The sequence below is a fragment of the Lepus europaeus genome, chromosome 8, assembly GCF_033115175.1.
Source record: "Lepus europaeus isolate LE1 chromosome 8, mLepTim1.pri, whole genome shotgun sequence".
In the NCBI taxonomy this organism is placed as follows: domain Eukaryota; kingdom Metazoa; phylum Chordata; class Mammalia; order Lagomorpha; family Leporidae; genus Lepus; species Lepus europaeus.
Genome location: NC_084834.1, coordinates 28,443,306 through 28,464,183, shown reverse-complemented (window position 1 = coordinate 28,464,183; position 20,878 = coordinate 28,443,306). Strand labels below are relative to the sequence as shown.

The window sequence follows — 20,878 nt, the reverse complement described above, 5'->3', positions numbered from 1 at the left end:
GAGCATAAAATACAACATAATTTTACATACACATACATATGTATAAGCATACATTTTACATATATATACTATATGTACTTTACATATATATGCATATATACATATTTATATATATATATATACATACTATATGTATAGAAGCACAAGTAAAACCTGAGACTATATTCTGTCTTATTGAGATCTTTGTCAAGAATTATTAATGACTTTAAAAATTATAATACTTCTCAAAATGTTTGAGCTAATAATAGAGAATATCTTTATCAATCTATATTTTATGATATGTCAGTATATTCCTGCAGCATATGAGTATTTCATTAAGTCATCTAGTATAGTCATATCTAAGCATCTACATATTAAAATATATTTTATATGCCACTTTTACTTTCATCTATATTATCTAATAATAATTACAGACACTTATAATATCGCATGTATGAAGTATGTGAAATGTATACACTATATTTAATTATATTATAAATAATGTGTGTTCATATATAAATATATATTTTTTCAGAAAATTTTTAAATTTTTTTATTATTATTATTTTTTTATTTGACAGGTATAGTTATAAACAGTGAGAGAGAGAGACAGAGAGAAAGGTCTTCCTTCCGTTGGTTCACTCCCCTAATGGCCTCTATGGCCGGTGCTGCTCCGATCTGAAACCAGGAGCTGGGTGCTTCCTCCTGGTCTCACATGCAGGTGCAGGACCCAAGCACTTGGGCCATCCTCCACTGCCTTCCCAGGCCACAGCAGAGAGCTGGACTGGAAGAAGAGCAACCGGGACTATAACCCGGCACCCCAGCCAGGACTAGAACCCGGGGTGCCGGCGCCAGTCGCAGAGGATTAGCCAAGGGAGCCACAGTACCTGCCTTTCACAGATTTCTATATACATATATTCTCTTATGTGTGTAGGTAACATTATTTCATTATCAACATATTTCTCATCGTAAAGCAAAAGGTAAACTACAATATAGTTGTAAGGGATAGACACTGGGTGTCACAAAATTAAGAATCATTATTCTAATAGAAATTATAAGAAGAATGTGCTCTCACTAGTACTTAAAATAAGAGTAAATGAGCATTAAGTGAGATTCTCTCAAAGGAGCTTCACTACAGCCCTTTTTGTATGTAAATTTTGACTTCTCATGGAAATTTGACTTTCATGCAAACTTCCATGAGAGTACAAGTGTTGAAAGTTTTAATCAAGTGAACTATATAAAAAGAAAACATTTTTTGTATCAGCAGTTACACACATTCACATCATTTGCCATTAGTAAAGGAAATCAAAGGGATGTCAAAGAATATGAGAGGGCAGGCTTCCGGCATTATATAGCTACTAACAACAAAAGGAGATACTTGGGTACATACACAAATAATTTTTCAAAAGTATACACACATATTTTTTTAGAATTTTTATTAATATAAAGATAACAGATTTCATTTAGTTCCTAGACACAATTTTAAGATCACTATACTTTCCTATTCTCCTTTTCCCAACCCCCCCTGCTTCTTCTGTTTTTTTCCTTTAATTTTTGCAATAACATAATTTCAATTTACTTTATAATCACAGGCTTAATGCACCACTAGCCATAATGTTCAACAAGTAAAAAGTAGAAAGACCACTGTTCCACAGTGGTATAGGTAGGGCCTAAAGCAATAATCATTTTTTAGTGACTACAGTATTCTCCATAAGCAAACAGACACTTTGTAGACAAAATATGATATTGAACTAACTCTGGTTCATTTAAACTTACCTAAGTTATAATCAATCATCTCTTATACTGAACAAATATAAATGATATAAAAATATACACCTCCTTTCAAATCAGAATTTGATTTTGTAAAATTTACAGAATACAACAAAGAATGGGAATACAGCTTAGTTTTGACAAGAGTAATAAATGTCCATGTTCTAAGTAGTGAAGAAAAACCTAGACAAGTGAGGGTAATAAATTTAAGAAGGCAAAATAATTTACATACATATAAATATTTATAAAAAATTACAAAAATGGCATTAAAACTATGGGTAGAAACCAGAGTAAAAACTAGGATATATTTTTTTAAAGTCTGAATAGTAGATCCTCCTGCTCTCACCTCTGCCCATTCATTTCTGGCTGTGGTACAGATATCAGTCACTGGCTGATATTGAGAAAAGGAGAATTAGAGGGGCCAGTCTCCAGCCCAGGGACCACTACTTGAATATCTCTATAATAAGCTCATTTGTGGGACTGGCTCCAACTACAGCAGCCAACATGTCTAATTCAACCTTGCAATTCCTGAAAGTTGGTCAAAATTTAGTCGAAGTTCATTTCACGTATAGGCATCAGAAGTCTAGGCATCCAGAAAGTAGTCTCAGACAAAGCCAGCAGAGCCTGAGTTTCCACAGGAAGCTTGTGCTGAACCTTTCCCAACAGTTCTTTGTCTGAGTACTGCCAATCATTTTGCCATTCTTTCTTAGCTTTATTCTCCTCTGTTCACAGGCATACTCTGAACCAAAGCTGTGGCTCAATGCTCCCTGGTCATGTATAGCATCATAGTTTACAAAGTAAGAACACAGACTGGTTGTCAGAAGAACTGGTTTCTATTTTTTATGCTTCTACTAACTAATCTCAGGATCTTAACCACTCTGTGTCTTAATATTTCCATCTGCAAAATGGGGATAGTGTTAATTGTTCTAGCAACCTCACAGGGTTGTAGTGAGCATAAACTGAGATGAATGGAAAGTACTCTGGCGGCCGGCGCCGTGGCTTAACAGGTTAATCCTCCGCCTTGTGGCGCCACCACACCGGGTTCTAGTCCCGGTTGGGGCGCCGGATTCTATCCCAGTTGCCCCTCTTCCATGCCAGCTCTCTGCTATGGCCCAGGAAGGCAGTGGAGGATGGCCCAAGTCCTTGGGCCCTGCACCCACATGGGAGACCAGGAGAAGCACCTGGCTCCTGGCTTCGGATCAGCGAGATGTGCCGGCCATAGCGGCCATTGGAGGGTGAACCAACAGCAAAAAGGAAGACCTTTCTCTCTGTCTCTCTTTCTCGCTATCCACTCTGCCTGTCAAAATACATAAATAAATAAATATTTATATATATAAATATTATAATATATATAATATATAGTATTTATATTATATATATATATATATATATAAAAGTACTCTGGCAACTGCTATGCAAATTGTTCTAAATGGAAACAATCATATTCAAGGCAACCGAATGAATAGTAGCAGAAAGTTTAATGAGATCACCCAGACCCTTTACTGTGTGGCTTAAAACTGTCACTATTACTTTACACATGTTCACTTAGCAAAGAATTATAACTATGCATATATTAAAGTACAGACTTACCAAAAAAGGTACTTATCAATAAGCAGTTAGACATGTAATGAAATATCATGTCTTATTCTGAGCTCCGTCAGTTAAAAAAGATGACAAAATCTGAAAAATGTTTATAAAGAAGTACCAAAAGAAATCAATGTTTGAAGGAGGGCTTATGAGGAAGACTTTAAATAGTCTATTATAGAAAAGAGAGAGCTGGAGGACATTGTGGTGAAATGGACCAAGTCAGTTTCTGAAATCTGCATCTCATGTGGGAGGGCCAGTCTGAGTCCCAGCACCTCTGCTTCCAATCCAGCTCCTTGCTAATGTGTCCGGGAAAGCAGTGAACGAGGGCCCAAGCAGCTCGTCACCTACAAGTTATGTGAGAGACCCTGATGGACACCTGGCACAATCCTGGATGTTGAGTTCATCTGGGGAGTGAATCAGCAGATGGAAGATGTTTCTTTCTCTTGTCACTCTGCCTTCCAAATAAATAAATCAAATAAATCTTTAAAACAAGAGAAAAGAGAATCTCAATCTATGCACAATCTTGTGTGTGTGTGTGTGTGTGTGTGAATAGTGTAAAAGTCAGAACTGCACTAGAGAATGTAGAAGAAAATCTTATGTGGTTAAGTAGAAAACTCTGAGAGAAGATGATAAAAAAATTAGACTTGATAGTCAAGGACAATTGACTAATTGCTGAAATGTTTAAAGATGGAATAGATTCCCATTTGGTTAAATTACATAAAGTTTCACCTAGGGGCAGTGGAACAACTGAATGGCAAGAAGAGCTATCTTGTACTTCACTAATAGGTAACAAAATAGCAATTAGTCTAGATAATCAGGCTTCAGGATTAATTATGCAATTTAAATAACCATATGTTATTAGGGTAAGTAAAATTTATTAAATGAGTGCTGGAAATGATATATGCAAAAGAAGTAGTAGAACTATAGTTCTTTGCTCATTATGCATAATCTGAACTAATTAGAAACCTTACAGTAACACAATAATATGATTTCAATTAAAATGGATCATTGGTTTGAGAAAGTAATTTAATCATTCATTGGTATTCCTAACTGATTTTGTTGAAAGACAATGGCTAACCTATCTCTTGTGTTATCTCCTTTAGAATTCCAAGAGTTATAGGGCTAAGTAGTTCCTTAATATAATCAACAATTTCCAGGTTGAAAATTATTCAAGGTCACAAAAGCTCAATGAAGGAGAGGAACAAGTTCAGCACATTTGTTACAGGCCAGAGGGTCAGGGGAACTAGAGGACAGAGATCTCGTAAGGAAAGGTAACAGAAGACCTGTTAAAAGTCTAACTTTCCGAAGTGGCCTTTCTGAAAATGAGTTTGACGATATATATGAATATATCCTTGGAAAAAATTAAGAGTTGTTTTTAACTTGATAGGATTATAAAATCATGATTTAGAAGAAATTCCTTATGGATTTTAAGCAAATAAGTTACAACTTATACAACATTCCAGTTACTTTTTAGCCACTGCTTTAGGAATTATGGGATGTAAGAATAGAATATATACAAAGAGAATTAGTAGAGTGCATGGTCTTAATACTCAATAATTTGTTAGCAACTCATGTTGTTTATAAAGAACTTGTAATTCTATTAACTATTACTTGGTTCTTGGTAATGATACATCTCTGAATCTACACAGTGAAATCAATAAATAGGAGTGCTTATATTGTGGAGTGTTAATACTAGAACACATAATAAATTCTCAGTGCAATCGTCCCTAAAAACGTCTACAGTTAAGGAGTTACTCAGTTTCAGAAAGCACTTCTGTAATAGACTAATCTTTTTCAAGGCAAATGCTGCAACTCTCTTGTCAGTCAATTTAATAACAACTATCATTCAAAAAGATGCAAAGCTCTGGTCATTTTCCCAAAGAAATAGGGAAAAGATCACAATAAAAGCTTGGCAGACATAGTCTTCCAGTTATAACATAATGTTACTTGCATATTTCATGTTGGTTTGTTTTTATTTTAACAAAATTCTTTGCAAGTGGGCTCTAAACAACAAACATAAATATTTAATAGAGGCAATGTTTTAGTAATTTTAGGTGAAAAATGACAAAGAGAATATAAACAGCAACCACGGTTTAGATTCATCTTATAGAACCAACAGCCGTTAACTTAAGATACTCTTTTTCATATTAATTCTCTTTTTTTCTCCATTCTTCTTCCTTTAGGTCATCTACCTCAGAATGAGCACTTAAATATTTTAATATGGATCAGCCTAATGAGATTACACTGAATCTGTGACTGTCTTTAGATTCAAAAGTGCAAGGCTTACGGGGTGAATGCTGCGTTACAGCATGTTAACCTGCTATCTGGGATGCCCACACCAAGTTGTAGTGCCTGGTTCAAGTCTCTGCTACTTTGCTGGCAATACAACTTCCTGCTAATGCACCTGGGAAGGCATAAGATGGTGGCTCCAAGTACTTGAGTGCCTACTTCCCACTTGGGAAAACCAGGTGGAGTTCTGGGTTCCCGGCTTTAGCCATGTCCAGGCCCTGCTTGTATGGGCATTTGAGGAATAAGCCAATCACTGAAGATAGATTCTCTGTCTCTCTCTCTCTCTGTCTCTCTCTCTGTGTGTGTGTGTGTGTGTGTGAGATCTGCCTTTCCAATAGCTAAATAAATCTTTTTAAAACATTCAAGATTAAAACCTTAAAGAGAAAACATCTTTCAAAAATATTACCAAAATAAAAATTCACTGTCTGGGTTCTTTAATATTTATGTTTTCAACCTTCTTTTTATAGCTTTATTGAGGTATAAATGACAAACAATGAACTGTACATAGTGAAAGTATAAAATTTGATGAATTTTGACATGTCTATGTCCATGAAACAATCACCACAAACGGGTGATAAATGTTTCTATTGGCTGACATTTTTTGAATTCATCTCCTTTCATTCCCACTCTTAATGTTCCTCCCCAAGTAACCACAGATGTGCTTCCTTTAGTCTGCATTTTCCAGAATCTTATATATAAATAGTATCACATAATACTGAGTACTCTCATTTGTCTGGCTTCTTTTACTCAGCACAGTTATTTTGCAATTCATCCATGTCATTATACATATCAATAGTTCCAAGGTAGTTACTTTTACATTGCTTAGTATGGTATATAGATATATTACTACATATTTATCCATTCATCCCTGGAAGGGCTTTTAAATTGTTTCTAGTTTGGGTATTGTATAAAAAGCGTTCTGTGAACATTCACATACAAGTTTTTATACTTTCTTCGCTCTTAGACAGATATACAGGGGTCCATGGCTAGACTGTAAGCTAAGAACACACTTACCTTTTTAAGAAAATGCTAAAACTATTTTAAACATTGCCTTTACAATTTTATATTTGCAATATCAGAATATTAGTGTCCAGTTGCTGCACACATCTGCCAGCACTACCAACTCTTGGAGTGGCCAGTCTTTTGATTTTGATCATTTTAGTTGGTACATAATAACATCTCACTGTGGTTTAGTTTCTATTTCCTTTTTACCATTCATATAAACTCTTACTTTCTACTGTGTGCTGTAGCACTTTTACTGATGATAAGACAAATCTGTTTGGTTTACTGTTCGTTGGGTTTCACCTAATGTATAGTTGTATAAACACTACCAAGGTCAAGATACAGAACAGACCCATCACTCTAGGAACTCTTTCACATTGCCTCTCTATGGAAAACTCACTAATCTTAATCCTGGCACTCACAGGCCTAAACTTCATTCTTACAGCCTTGGAATTTTTACAATAAGTGTCATCTAAATGACGTCGTAAGAATATATAACTTTTTAGTTTGGCTTCTTTCAGTTATCGTGATACATCTGAGATCCATCCACCTTGTTGTATGAATCAATTGTTCATTCCTTTTTCATTACCGAGTAGTATCCTATTCTATGGATGTGCCAAACTTTGTTTATCTATTTACCAGTTGAAGGACATCCATGTCATTTCCAGTTTTTTTCAATTACATATGACACTGCCAATGCATTCCTGCTGGGTTTTATGCTTTGAATGTATTTTATGCTTTTAATGTATTTAATTTTATATGAGGATGCCAAAATATTTCCAAGACGATTTATTATTTTGTATTTCTGTTAGAAATGAATGAGTGTCCTAGATGCTCTACAATCTTGCCAGAGTTGATAATCAGATTAAACAGATTTGTTTTTAATTTTAGCCTTTTTAACAGGTCAATAGTAGTATCTTACTATGGTTTTCATTTGCATTTCCTTATTAATTAATAATATAAATCCTTTAATGTTCTTATCTGCCATATATGCACATTAATGTATATCTGATGTTGACAAAAGTATAAAGTTAATTTATAGAAAGGACAGTTTTTCATCAAATATTGGTTAAAACTAAGTATGTATGTAAAAAAGAAAGTCCATCTATGCTGCTGAAACTGATAAACTAATTCAATAAAGTTGCAGGGTACAAAAAACAAAAAAAAACATAAGCTTTTTTGTATGCTAATGATGAACTCATAGAAAAAAAATCATGAAAGAGATTCCATTCACAATAGCCACCAAAAACTATCACATATTTTGGAATAAGTTTAAAGAAAGAAGTGAAAGATTGTTACAGTGAAAATTATCAAATATTGATAACATCTAGGATATACACCCTGCTCAAGGACTGGAGAATCAAATATCATTAAAATGTCTGTCTATACTACCTAAAGCAATCTACAGATTCAATGCAATCCCTATCAAAACACCAAGGACATTCTTTACAGAACTAGAAAAAACAATCCTGGGGGTGGGCGCCATGGTGCAGGTTAATCCTCTGCCTGCAGCACCAGCATCCCATATGGGCGCCGGTTTTAGTCCCAGCTGCTCCTCTTCTGATCCAGCTCTCTGCTATGGCCTAGGAAAGCAGTAGAAGATGGCCCAAGTCCTTGGGTCCTTGCACCCATGTGGGAGACCTGGAAGAAGCTCCTGGCTCCTGGCTTTGGGTCAGCGCAGCTCTGGCTGTTGCGGCCATTTGGGGAATGAACCAATGGAAGGAAGACCTCTCTCTGTCACTGTTTGTAACTCTACCTCTTAAATAAATAAATAAAATTTTTAAAAAAGAATAAGCAATCCTAAAATTCATATGGAATCACAGAAGACCCAAAATAGCCAAAGTGATCCTGAACAAGAAAAATCAAACTACAGGAATCACAATACCTAACTTCAAAGCATACTACAAAGCTACAGTGATTAAAATATAAAGCATGGTACTGAAATAAAAGCCAATACATAGATAAATAGAACAGTATATAGAGCCCAGAAATCAATCCACACACATACAGCCAAATTATTTTTGACAAAGTGTTCAGACTATATAATGGAGTAAGGATAGTCTCTTCAGCAAATAGTGCTAGCAAAACTGGATGTTTATATGCAGAAGAATGAAATTAGACACATACCTTTCATCATACATAAAAATCAACTCAAAATGGATCGATGCCCTAAATTTAAGACCACAGACCATGAAGTTGTTGGAAGAAAACTTAGGGGCAATACTCCAAGACATTGGTATAAAGTGTAACTTCTTTATAAGACCTCCAAAGCACAGGCAAAATTAAACAAATGGGACCATATTAACCTCAGAAGCTTTTGCAAGCAAAGGAACAGATCAATAGAGTGGAGAGACATCCAATAGAATGGGAAAAAATAAATATTTGTAAAAAACTTATCTGACAAAGGATTAATAACCCAAGTATATCAGCAACTTAAATATCACAAAAACAAAAAAAGCAACCAATCCAATTGAGAAATGGGCAAAGTATTTTAATAGACAAATCTCCAAAGAAGAAATTCAAATGGCCAACAAGTATATGAATAAAAATGCTCAACGTCACATTTCCTCAGGGAATTGCAAATCACAATCACACAGAAAGATCAACTCACCCCCCTTTGGAATGGCTAAAATCCTCAACACATGAAGTAACAAATGCTGGTGAGGATTTGGAAAAGGGAAACACTATACAATGCTGGCAGGAATGTAAATTAGTGCAGGTACTGGGGAACACAGTGTGGAGATTTCTTAAAAACTAGATCTAGAGTTGCCATATGATCCAGCAATTCCAATATTTGGTATACATCAAAAGACTTGTACAAAATGTATCCAAGAGACACCTGCACCAGCATCTTTATAGCAGCACTATTCACAATAGCCAAAATTTGGAATCAGTCAAGGTGTCCCTCATCAGATGAATGGATAAGGGAAATGTGGTGTATGTACACAGTCGGATTTGATTCAGCTACAACAAAGAATGAAATCCTACAATTGGCAGAAAACTGATGCAGCTTGAAGACATCATGTTAGTGAAATAAGTTAGACCCACAAAGACAAACACCACATCTTCTCCTTTATCTGTAGGAGCCAAAATTTAAAGAACAAAAAGCAGAATTGTCTATATGTATCAGCATTGCTGCAAATAAAGTTTCGTAAAATGTCATTTTATGACTTTGTCAAACAATTGATTAACAATGTTATACTACTATAGTTTTAATGTTCTGTGGTTACTTTAAAATTTGCTGTAGATGGGTGAAACGGTCGTTTTTCTATTCAATTATTTATGGTTGGTGTCTATATGTCCATTAAACTAGGGTCTTTTTGCTTTTTTACTTTTAAACTTCTTATCTGGTGAAATATTAAGCATTTTCACTGCTTTGTAAAGTTAAAATATGTTATCTCAAAAAGTTAAAAAAAAGGAGAAGGAAGAATTGTAGGAAGGAGAGAGAGTTTGAAAGGAGAAAAGGAGGCCGGCGCCATGGCTTAACAGGCTAATCCTCTGCCTTGCGGCGCCGGCACACCGGGTTCTAGTCCCAGTTGTGGTGCTGGATTATATTCCAGTTGTCCCTCTTCCAGGCCAGCTCTCTGCTATGGCCCGGGAAGGCAGTGGAGGATGGCTCAAGTCCTTGGGCCCTGCACCCGCATGGGAGACCAAGAGAAGCACCTGGCTCCTGGCTTTGGATCAGCACGATGCGCCAGCCACACCTGGCTCCTGGCTTTGGATCAGCACGATGCACCAGCCACAGCGGCCATTGGAGGGTGAACCAATGGCAAAAAGGCAAAAAGGAAGACCTTTCTCTCTGTCTCTCTCTCTTTCTCACTATCCACTCTGCCTGTCAAATAAATAAATAAATAAAAAATAAAAAAAAGAAAGGAGGAAAGGAATATTCTAATGTAATTAGAACTGAATCTACAAAGCATACTGAATCTGTTAAAAACTAATTTAAACATTTTTTAAATGGTTATAAAAATTAACTCAAATCAATAATATATGGAAATATAAAAACCTTAAACTGTAAAATTTCTATAAGAAAGCCTTTGCGACTGCAAGATAAACAGTATTTCTTAGATAAGAAAGCAAAAACATGAATCATAAAGGGATACAATGGTGAACTAGATTTCATCAAAACTAAAAATTTTGGCTTTTCAAAAGACAGTATTAGAAGATAGGAAAGAAAAACCATAAAGTGAGAAAAAATATTTGTAAAGCATTTTTATGTTAAAGGACTTAAGCATAGTATATGGAAAGGACCTTCAAAATTTAATAATAATAATAAACAATATAAAAACGGACAAAACTTTTGAACAATTCAGTGTATACCTGAAAAGTACTTGAAATATGAAAAATAAGCGTTTTCTATAGAAATTGTAAATAGAAACCACAATGGGATATCAATACACATCTATTAGACTGGCTAAAATTAGGAAACTGGTTCTATCAAGTGTTGATACAGCTGTGGAACAAATGTAACTTTCTTACATCTGCCAGTGTACAGCATGAAATGATATGATCACTTTAGAAACAGTTGGCCAAGAGAAATGCAATCAGGTGCCTATATATACTTCAGTAGTTGAATGTTTCAGGCAGTTCTCTTTTAGTAACCCAAAAGTGAAAACATCTCAAATGTCCACCTATCAGTGAATGGATAAGCACAACGTTTTCCCATTTTTCTAGAGAAAGCATCAAGACATAAAATAACCCCTATTAAATTTGTAGACATGGTAGCTAGGAAATAAAGGGTATATTTGTAGAGCTTATGTATCATTTAAGTTATGAAGAAGAATTATACAGCATAAAGCATAAATTATTCTTTATAACAAAAAAATGCCCTCCCCCATCTTACCTATATACTTATACCCTTCTTCTCCATTTACTATGGGTCTCAGCCAAGTCGACCTGAGTCTCATGTTATTCGAAATCTGGGCTCCTTTAGGTGGATAGAGTGTAAATAACATTTCAATTGCATTGAACTTTTTGATCACTCTAGAATATTTTTCTTGGTTACCTGTAAAATAAGAGAGAATATTTAAAAAGTTTAAAGTTTCAGACACTTTACAGAATGCCTCATGCATTTAAAGATGCAAATTAAAAACTAATAATTTGTTTAAGTTACAAACATGGGTATTCTTTAAAGTTACTTCATGAAAAGTATGACTGTTCAGATAATTCTTAGCAAAAGTTAAAGAACAAGGGCTTTATTACTATCATCTTCCAATGCTATCAGTGTAAAGCAGTGTTGTAAAGGCTGTGTGAGAAAATGAAGATAACCAATGAATAGCATTTAATTTATATGTTGTATAATATACCCATGTGTTTTTTAAATTTTTACCTGCCATCAAACAGTCTGACTAGACAATTCTCCCAAAGATATTGAGTAAACATAAAGGTCCACAAACTGGAAACTTCTGAAAAAATTAATATTCCTAGTCTATGGTCTCTAAGAAAACAAAAAATTCAAAACTATGACCAATTTCTTCTACCTAATGTATGCAAGTAATTGTTCCAAGTTCCTTAAAACATTAACCTTTTTAATTGTCATAGCACACCTCATGGAGAATTTATCATTATGTCCTTGTATGTAAAGAAACTGAGGTCCACAGAAGCTGAATGACCCACCCCAATCGCCAGCCCTGTAATGCAATGTTATCTCTTTACTTATCAGTCTAAAATGACAATCTTCCAGAATGCATCTTTGTATCATCTGGGACCTGGAACAAGGAGACACCATGGTGACCACATGGATAATAAGCTCCACAGGAAGTGCCATAAAAGTCCCAGATCACTTCCTGTATGCTAACAACTCACCCTATTTGTTTATTCAATTAAGGCACCACTCCCTACCTCAAAGAAGCTAGGAAGGGTGGCAGAGAGTTTTCTTCTGGTCCCTGACCACTGCTGAGGGCACTATTCAGGGCTTAGACCCTACTACCTTCCCTCCCCTCCCCTGCTCCTGTTTCTTTAAGGAACTCTCTGGTCTACTTATGATGACTATTTTCTCTGTGTGGGACAGTCAGTCCACAGTCACGCATGAATGTATGTACATTCTTTCACCATTTAAATAAATCCTGTTCTCACTTGTGTACATTACTATGTGTTTGCTTATAATTCTTATTTCTGTGTGAAGGCAAAAATCTGGACTGAAAATTAAGGTACCAGGCCCACATCAATTTTGCTCAGGATGAGAGTGACTGTAAAATCCCACAGTGAGCCTTCCTTAGGCAGCTCTACTTTTTCCGTCTCCCAGGTAAGAGAGGCTCATTATAAATGTCCAAGGTAGATGGTTAGTTTACAGAAAACTCAAAGGTGCCTCTCCCTTCCTCTCCCAAACAAAGTGCTATTTACTGAGAGCTGATTGCCTCCCTTCCACAGAGTTGAGGTTTGAATATTTAAGGCAATTGCTCCAATCATGTACCTTAGGATCACAGATATTTCAGAAGTAAAGAAATAAATAAAGCCAGGGAATTGGCATAAAGTTGTCAGGTTTATGTTTTATTAAGTGAAGATGATAAATGAAAGATCGCCATTTAACACAAGTGATCCTTCTTTTACAGTATAATTTTAACACTATAAATGCATAAGCAAAAAATCAAGAACAATTTACACTGAATGATGAGAATTTTAACCTCTAGGATTTTTTCAATTGTCACCTTTCTGTCTTTCCACACAAATCTGAGGACAGATAAAATACTTAACAAGAACATGTATGTAAATTATTAAGGTCAGGATTAATTCTAAACTTATCCGGGAAAGGCAGGTGGCTAAAGAGGATCCACTAGTAGCTGGTATCAATGGTTTATTAAGCCAGTCAATAATTAAAAATTATTTACAGTATGGATAGAAATAGTCAAATTGGTTATCTTTAGCCACTATCTAGACTATTAGGTAACTATTTATCTCCAAGGTGAAAAAAGTATACTTGATAGCCTTCATAGTAACAAACATCACAGTCTAAAACAAGTAGCCACAGGTAACGGAAGTTTTCTTCTACTAGGAATTATAGTGCATTCATTAAAGTGCCAATTTTTCTCTTCTGGGCCACTTTTAGTTACAAGGTTTTCAGTATGGGACTATCATACAGGAGTTTGAACTGCTGGACAAATAATCCATAACCAACTGTAAATGACCAAATTTTAAATGCAGTACTTTTAATAGCTTATTAGTGCTCAGTTAAAACACCTCACATTACATTCATTTTCTTTGATTTGAAATAAGTGAATGTCATATTTTTTGTCATGTCATTTTTATCTAAGCTTTTTTCCCTTCATTAGTAAGTTTAAAAAGGAGGATACCAATTTATTAATATGAAAAATTATTCATGTCTTGAACAAGGAAAGTGAAGCTAAAGCATCTCAATTCTTAAATTAATGAAACTTTCTCACATATAATTTCTTTTAAGCTGAACTATAAGGTCTTAAAGATTATTAATGGAGGAAAACATTAAGATTCAAAACCAAGAGGTAAAATGGTTAAGAAAGCAGTTAAAGAATATGCTACTCAAAGAAACAAAATAAATTCAAGGATTGCTGATCTCATATAACAATAAATTAACTAAATAAAGGGTCATTCTCATATAACAATTAAATACTTATATTACTTAATTTAAAGTGGGGAAAACTTCATTAACACTTGAATAAAACTAAATAACACAAAATAAGGACATGAGTTAATAAAAAATGTTAGAGTAGCAAATATTTCTAGTTTTAAATCCCTCCAGATCTATACATTTCAAAGGTTAAATGTATGAAATTTATGCCCTTGATAAATGCCTTTATAAATCTAAACTCTATTATAAAAGAGAAAATTGGGAAACAAGAAGTATTTGATTGTTCAATAATCAAAGTACCTTTATTTTAAATGGTCTGGTTCTTTGATAGAATATATATTTCCTAAAGAATCATATTATAATTTTATTTACATCTTTGAGTTAACTTTTTAGACTCATGAGCAAATTAAAGACCTTTTTAAACTGCTGGATGTAGAAAACTAAAAAGCTTTTCCCTTTTTTCTGTTTCCACACAATTTAAATATAAATGTTGCAGAATCTTCCCAAAATTAGGTGGAGGAATTCTTACAGAACCCCTAAAACTGGGTCTATTTGTTCCACCCTCAGCAAGTCAATGACTGACACCTAGACTGGTGAAAGAAACTTGGATTTTATTAACACTGCACAGAGCAAGGAGTCAGGCAGCTACTGCTCATTTCCTGAACTTTCACAGGGATGAGTGACAGTGAATCAAATAGATTTCTGATTGAGCACTGAGTGATCAGCTTCTACCCTGTGATTGGTCACTGTGTTTCTTTTGTAATTATTAAAATGGTTTGTGATCTGTTTGGGGTCAAAAGGTAGACTGAGTATTACTTTGATCAAGACCTGTGAGTTCCTGCAAAATTCTCAGAATAGAGTTTAGCCTGGAAATATTAACCATTGAATTCTGAGCTTCTGGGGGTTTGAGTGCCAGCCTGACCCTGTGTCACTCTGTCAATTTAATGAGTTAATATTTAGCAAGGAAGTGATTTGCAATCATCAATGAAAAGATTGAGGAACTGCAAGCTGAGGGAGTCCTACCAGGACTGATAAAGTCTATATTAAGGTATTAGGTGTAGGAGCTGCTAGCAAGTTGCTTTTAGAAACACATATTATTCCTACCCATAAAACAATCATATAGAGGCCTATATACTAAAATAACCTTGGTCAATAATTCTAAGAGAATAGAAACATTCTTTAGGAGGGGCATTTTCTTCTGAAAGTCTCTCTCTCTCTCTCTCTCTCTGTGTGTGTGTGTGTGTGTGTGTGTGTGTGAGAGAGAGAGAGAGAGAGAGAGAGGGAGAGAGAGAGAGAGAGAGAGGGAGAGGGAGAGACAGAGTGGGTGGAGCAGTGGGTTATGCCCTCGATGGCAACACAGACATCTCATGTCAGAGTGCAGGTTGAGTCACAGTTGCTCCCTTTCTGATCCATCTTTTGCTAATGTGCTTGGGAAGGTACTGCAAGCTGCCTTAAGTGCTTCAGCCCTGTCACTCATGGAAAGATTTCCTGTTTCCTGGCTTTGCCATTGTGTCTGCTTGGTGAATTGACCAGTGAATGGAAGATCTCTCTCTCTCTCCTTCCCTCCATCTGTCTCTGTTTCTGTCAATCTGTTCTTCAAATAAATAAATATATAAAGAAATTTTTAAAGAAATTAAAAAAATCAAAGCATGTGTGTATGGCTGTTGCTGTGTTTTGGAAATAATACAAATACTGTCACATAAATGGTTGGAGTACTATGATTAATTTGAATTATTCCAGTTTTAAAATATGCCCTCTATTTTCCTCTGATCTGAGTCTCAGGAGGACCAGATTAAATCCATTAACACGATTTTACTCCCAATAGAGAGAAGACAACTACTGCTCCCTCCATAGTTACAAGGCTCTCACTTGTGACAGTAAAATAACACAAAAATTTCTTAAACTTGAAGGGCAACTTTTATTTGACTCACCAGACATAATTCACCACAAAACACTCCTTTTTAAATTTTATTTGGAAGAGTATTTTAATAAAGAAATGTATTTCCTGTATTAGAAATAAGAAATTCCAATTAAGCTTAGCCACTCTTGTTAAACTTAATTTGAATTACCTAATCTTCTTGTTTCTCTTACCTCAAATCACTATACTTTCAGTCATTTTCCTGTATGTATAAATATGTATATTTATATACATAATATATAATAAATATTTATATATAATATATAATATATATATATCCATTCCTAAGGGGAAAAGAGATGCAATGACTCTTTAAGTTATTCATTACTATTATCCATTTTAAAAGGTAAATTGGGGGACTGGTTTATTATACAGTTCAGTATTTTAAGTACTACTTTCATCTACTATTTCAATTCCTTAATAAAAACTTGCAATAATTGGTACTCAACTGTAGCAGGCTTAGCTCTATACCTTTACTCAACGATTATGTAAGCCTGAGCAGCAAAAAACAATAGTGTATTTATTTTTAAAAAGATATATACTCCTTCTCACGTATGGTAGGATTCCTTATAGATTTCAGAGACAAATATAATACCATATTCATTTTTTAAAATTTATTTATTTTTTTGACAGGCAGAGTGGACAGTGAGAGAGAGAGACAGAGAGAAAGGTCTTCCTTTTGCTGTTGGTTCACCCTCCAATGGCAGCCGCGGTAGGCGTGCTGCGGCCGGTGCACCGCGCTGATCCGATGGCAGGAGCCAGGTGCTTCTCCTGGTCTCCCATGGGGTGCAGGGCCCAAGCACTTGGGCCATCCTCCACTGCACTCCCTGGCCACAGCAGAGAGCTGAACTGGAAGAGGGGCAACCAGGACAGGATCGGTGCCCTGACCGGGACTAGAATCTGGTGTGCCGGCACCGCAAGGCGGAGGATTAGCCTAGTGAGCCATGGCGCCGGCCAATACCATACTAATTAATAGAATAGAAAATAAACTGCAAATAAATGGGAATCCTTCCTGATGAATTTTTCCAACTGAATACCAATTATACATATTTTTTATTTCAGTTTTTTTTTTAAACAATAAATGCTAGAATAGGCATTTGGAATAGTTGTTAAGACTGGTTATGATGCCCGCATCCTACATCAGAGTTCCTGGGTATAATATCCGGCTCTGACTCCTGACTCCAGCATTCTGCTAATGCAGATCCTAGGAGGCAGCTGTGATAACGGAAATAACTGAGTCCCTGAGAGCCATTTAGGAGACCTGGACTAAATTCCAGGTTCAAGTTCCTGGCCTTAGCCTCTTGCCTGCCCTGGGGCCATTGTGGGCTTTTGGGGAGTGAATCTGCAGATGGGAGAGCTCATTCTCTCTCTCTCTCTCTCTCTCTCTCTCTCTCTCTCTCTCTCTCATTTAAATAAGTTTAAAATACTCTATTTGAGCACTGAACTCAAACCCTTTATTAGATGTCTGAATATCATAGATGTCTATAATTTGAGGCCTGTTTTTGATTAGAAAAGTTAAGATTACTCTAAATTCTTTCTTAAATACAGTTGAGTAAAAACCAATTATAGCCTGGCATAATTTACTTAGCAATTGTTTAATTTCCTAACTCTACTTTATTTGCAGATATCAAAACATAATAAAATTTTTAGTTAGAGGTGACAGTAAAAGCAATTTTTTCTCATTTTCTCTCTCATATAAAAAACCAATTAAATCTACTATAAATGTAATTGTACCTTTAGTGAAACATGAAAATTCCTACAACCTACAACAACTTTGAAGAATGTATTATAGGATCAATGAAGTATAACCTAAATGAGAGAGAATAACTAGAGTCAATTCATATAAATTTCATATTGGTGAAGTCTTGGGTAATATTCATCTTAAGGCACAATTTCACTCCATCTATGGGCCTGTGGAAACTGAAATTTAGGAATAACCTGGGGCCGGAGCTGTGGCATGGCAGGTAAATCCGCTCCCTGTAGTGCCAACATCCCATATGGGCGCCTGTTCACATCCTAGGTGCTCCAGCAGTCTGCTATGACGTGGGCAAGCAGTAGAAGATGGCCCAAGTCCTTGGACCCCTGCACCTGCGTGGGAGACCCAGAAGAAGCTCCTGGCTCCTGGCTTTGGAAGGCTGCAGCTCTGACAGTTGCAGCCAATTGGGGAGTGAACCAGCAGATGGAAAACTCTCTCTCTCTCTCTCTCTCTCTCTCTCTCTCTCTCTCTTTCTGTCTGCCTCTTCTCTCTCTGTGAAACGTTGACTTTCAAATAGATACATAAATATTTAAACAAAAACAAGAATAACCTATTTGCTTCCAAAATATGATGGGACAGGCAGAAGACAGTAATTATGGACATTCCACTAAAAAAGTAAGAAAATGGGATGAAAAAGAGAATCACTGGTTCCAAGTTATTTCAAAACCCATGTAGGCAAATTCCCTTAAATTTCAAGCCTTGGGAATAATTCCCTGTGATTTCAGCTCTGCCCTTTACGTCATCCTTTTTTCATGAAATGTGGTACAAAGAGTCAGCGGAGCAATTTCAATCATCCGTTTCTTTCCTATATATTATGTGAGTCCAGCAGCTTTCTTTCATTGCTTAGTGTCTCTGTCCCTTTTGGTACAGAACAACAGCATTCTATTGGTATAAAAATATTGTGGTTTCAAAACATACATCATAGGGATGCATTCCAGTAAATAAGAAACGTCGACAAATCTCTCCATGTTAATCCCATTACATTTCTTGCTTCTGCTTAGGTGACTAAGTCACACTCTCAGCTTTCCTTCCATAGTGTGCTTTTTCTGATAGTGCATATCTTCTCTTTGACATCTCTCACAATCTGAATGGTTTGGACATTTCCCAAATCATCTAGTCCTGGTGGTTCCTTTTTTGTTTAGCAGTTATCTTTAAGCAATTCTTCCTTTGCATTTTACTATAATCAGCAAAAAAGAAACCTAGGAGCGTTTTCCTGCAATCTCCTCCACTGAATGTTCAAAGTCATAGCTTACACATTTCACACCTTACAAAACAGCAAGACACAATTCCACTTAACTAAGCTTTCTGCCACTGTACAACAAGGATCTCCTCACCTCCAGTGAGGAGCACAAATGTTAGAAAACTTTAAAAAACTTTTTAATCCTTTTGAAATAAAGAGATGTTGGGGGAGCAGTGTTGTGGCACCACCTATGATGCAGCATCCCATATGAGCACTAGTTCAAGTCCTAGCTACTCCACTTCTGATCCAGCTCGTACCTGAGGAAGCAGTGGAAGATGACCCAAGTACTTGGGCACCTGCCACTCACACAGGAGATCACAATGGAGCTCCTCTCTCTCTCCCTTTCTCTCTCTCCTTTTCTCTTTCTTTCTCTCCTCTCCTCTCCCTATTCTTTACCTCTGTGATGCTTTCAAATTAATTAATTAATTAATCTTTAAAAGATGATAGATGTTTGGAAATAGTCATGAAGTAAAATGGTGGCAATTTTCTCATTTTATTGTAAGATGTTGATAGAGGATTTTGATATATTAGGAAAAATTTAAATTTTAAAGGTACTCTTTAGAAGGACAAAGAACAACATGGAATAATCCCTGTAAAAGCCACACTCCCAATTGGTACCAGTACTTTAGCTTGAAATATTGCTGCCTCCAACAGTTCAGGGTTTGGTGATCAATAAAAAGGGGAAAGGCTACACCATGTATTAACTTAATATTATCTTCTTCCATTCTCCAAATGGATTAAAGACATTGGAGGGAATTAATTATTTAATTGTCCAACATATTTTTTCTATCAACACATAAACAGGATAACTTTTTCTATAGTAAATAAGTTATAAACAGCTTTATAGATGTATGCAAACATTCATCAATTAATAATTTGCATTTGATATCAATGTGGTACAATGATACTAAAAAAATTCCTATTCCAATATTTTGTGCCTGCTGTTTCTTTAAAATATAAGGCAAGTTGAATTATTTCTCCCTTGGACTTTTTTTTTTCCAAAACAGCAAAATTAATGCTAGAATAAAGGTAGGTCATATGATTTGTAAACATGTATGTATGTGGTCCACTGTGCTCCATTAAATTTCTTTTACAGGATAACAAGCTTAAAGGATAAAGAAAATTAACGACCTGCTATCTCTCCGTATTAATGGAGCTTTAAAGAAGATTGTGCAAAAAATTATACAGGGACTAAAGAATAACAGATTAACAAGCACAAAGATAACATGAATTTGGTGAAATAATAAGTAGATTGGTTACTATCCTCACTCTGTCTTTTATGACCTTGTCTAAGTCGGCAAACTTGGAAGGCTTCCATAGCCTTGGCAACTCATGACGACAGCCTAGGATGGTTACTGGCGCCATAAACTAGAGTGTCAATTTGTTGGGTCAACAACAGGAGCCACTGTGCACTTGCTCCTCATGTGGGATCTCTGTCCTTAATGTGCTGTACATTTTGATTTAATGCTATAACTAGTACTCAAACAGTATGTTTCACTTTGTGTTTCTATGTGGGTGCAAACTGTTGAAATCTTTATACTAAATTGATCTTCTGTATATAAAGAGAATTGAAAATGAATCTTGATAACAAATGGAAGGGGAGAGGGAGCGGGAGAGGGGAGGGTTGCGGGTGGGAGGGAAGTTATGGGAGGGGGAAGCCATTGTAATCCATAAGCTGTACACTGGAAATTTATATTCATTAAATAAAAGTTAAAAAAAATTAATATGTAAACCAATGTAACAAACCAGTCACTTGATTAACAATGTGATGCTGTAAAAGAAAACAGTAAAATAA

At 35.6% G+C, this 20,878-nt stretch overlaps 1 protein-coding gene across 1 annotated transcript in view; it reads right to left on the bottom strand.

The window, feature by feature from the left end:
- The window catches only part of IQCM (IQ motif containing M), a 431,659-nt gene that overhangs the window by 86,443 nt on the left and 324,338 nt on the right, over positions 1–20,878 (bottom strand). The window contains 1 exon segment of the mRNA XM_062198888.1: positions 11,470–11,631. Coding sequence (XP_062054872.1) covers positions 11,470–11,631 — 162 coding nt within the window.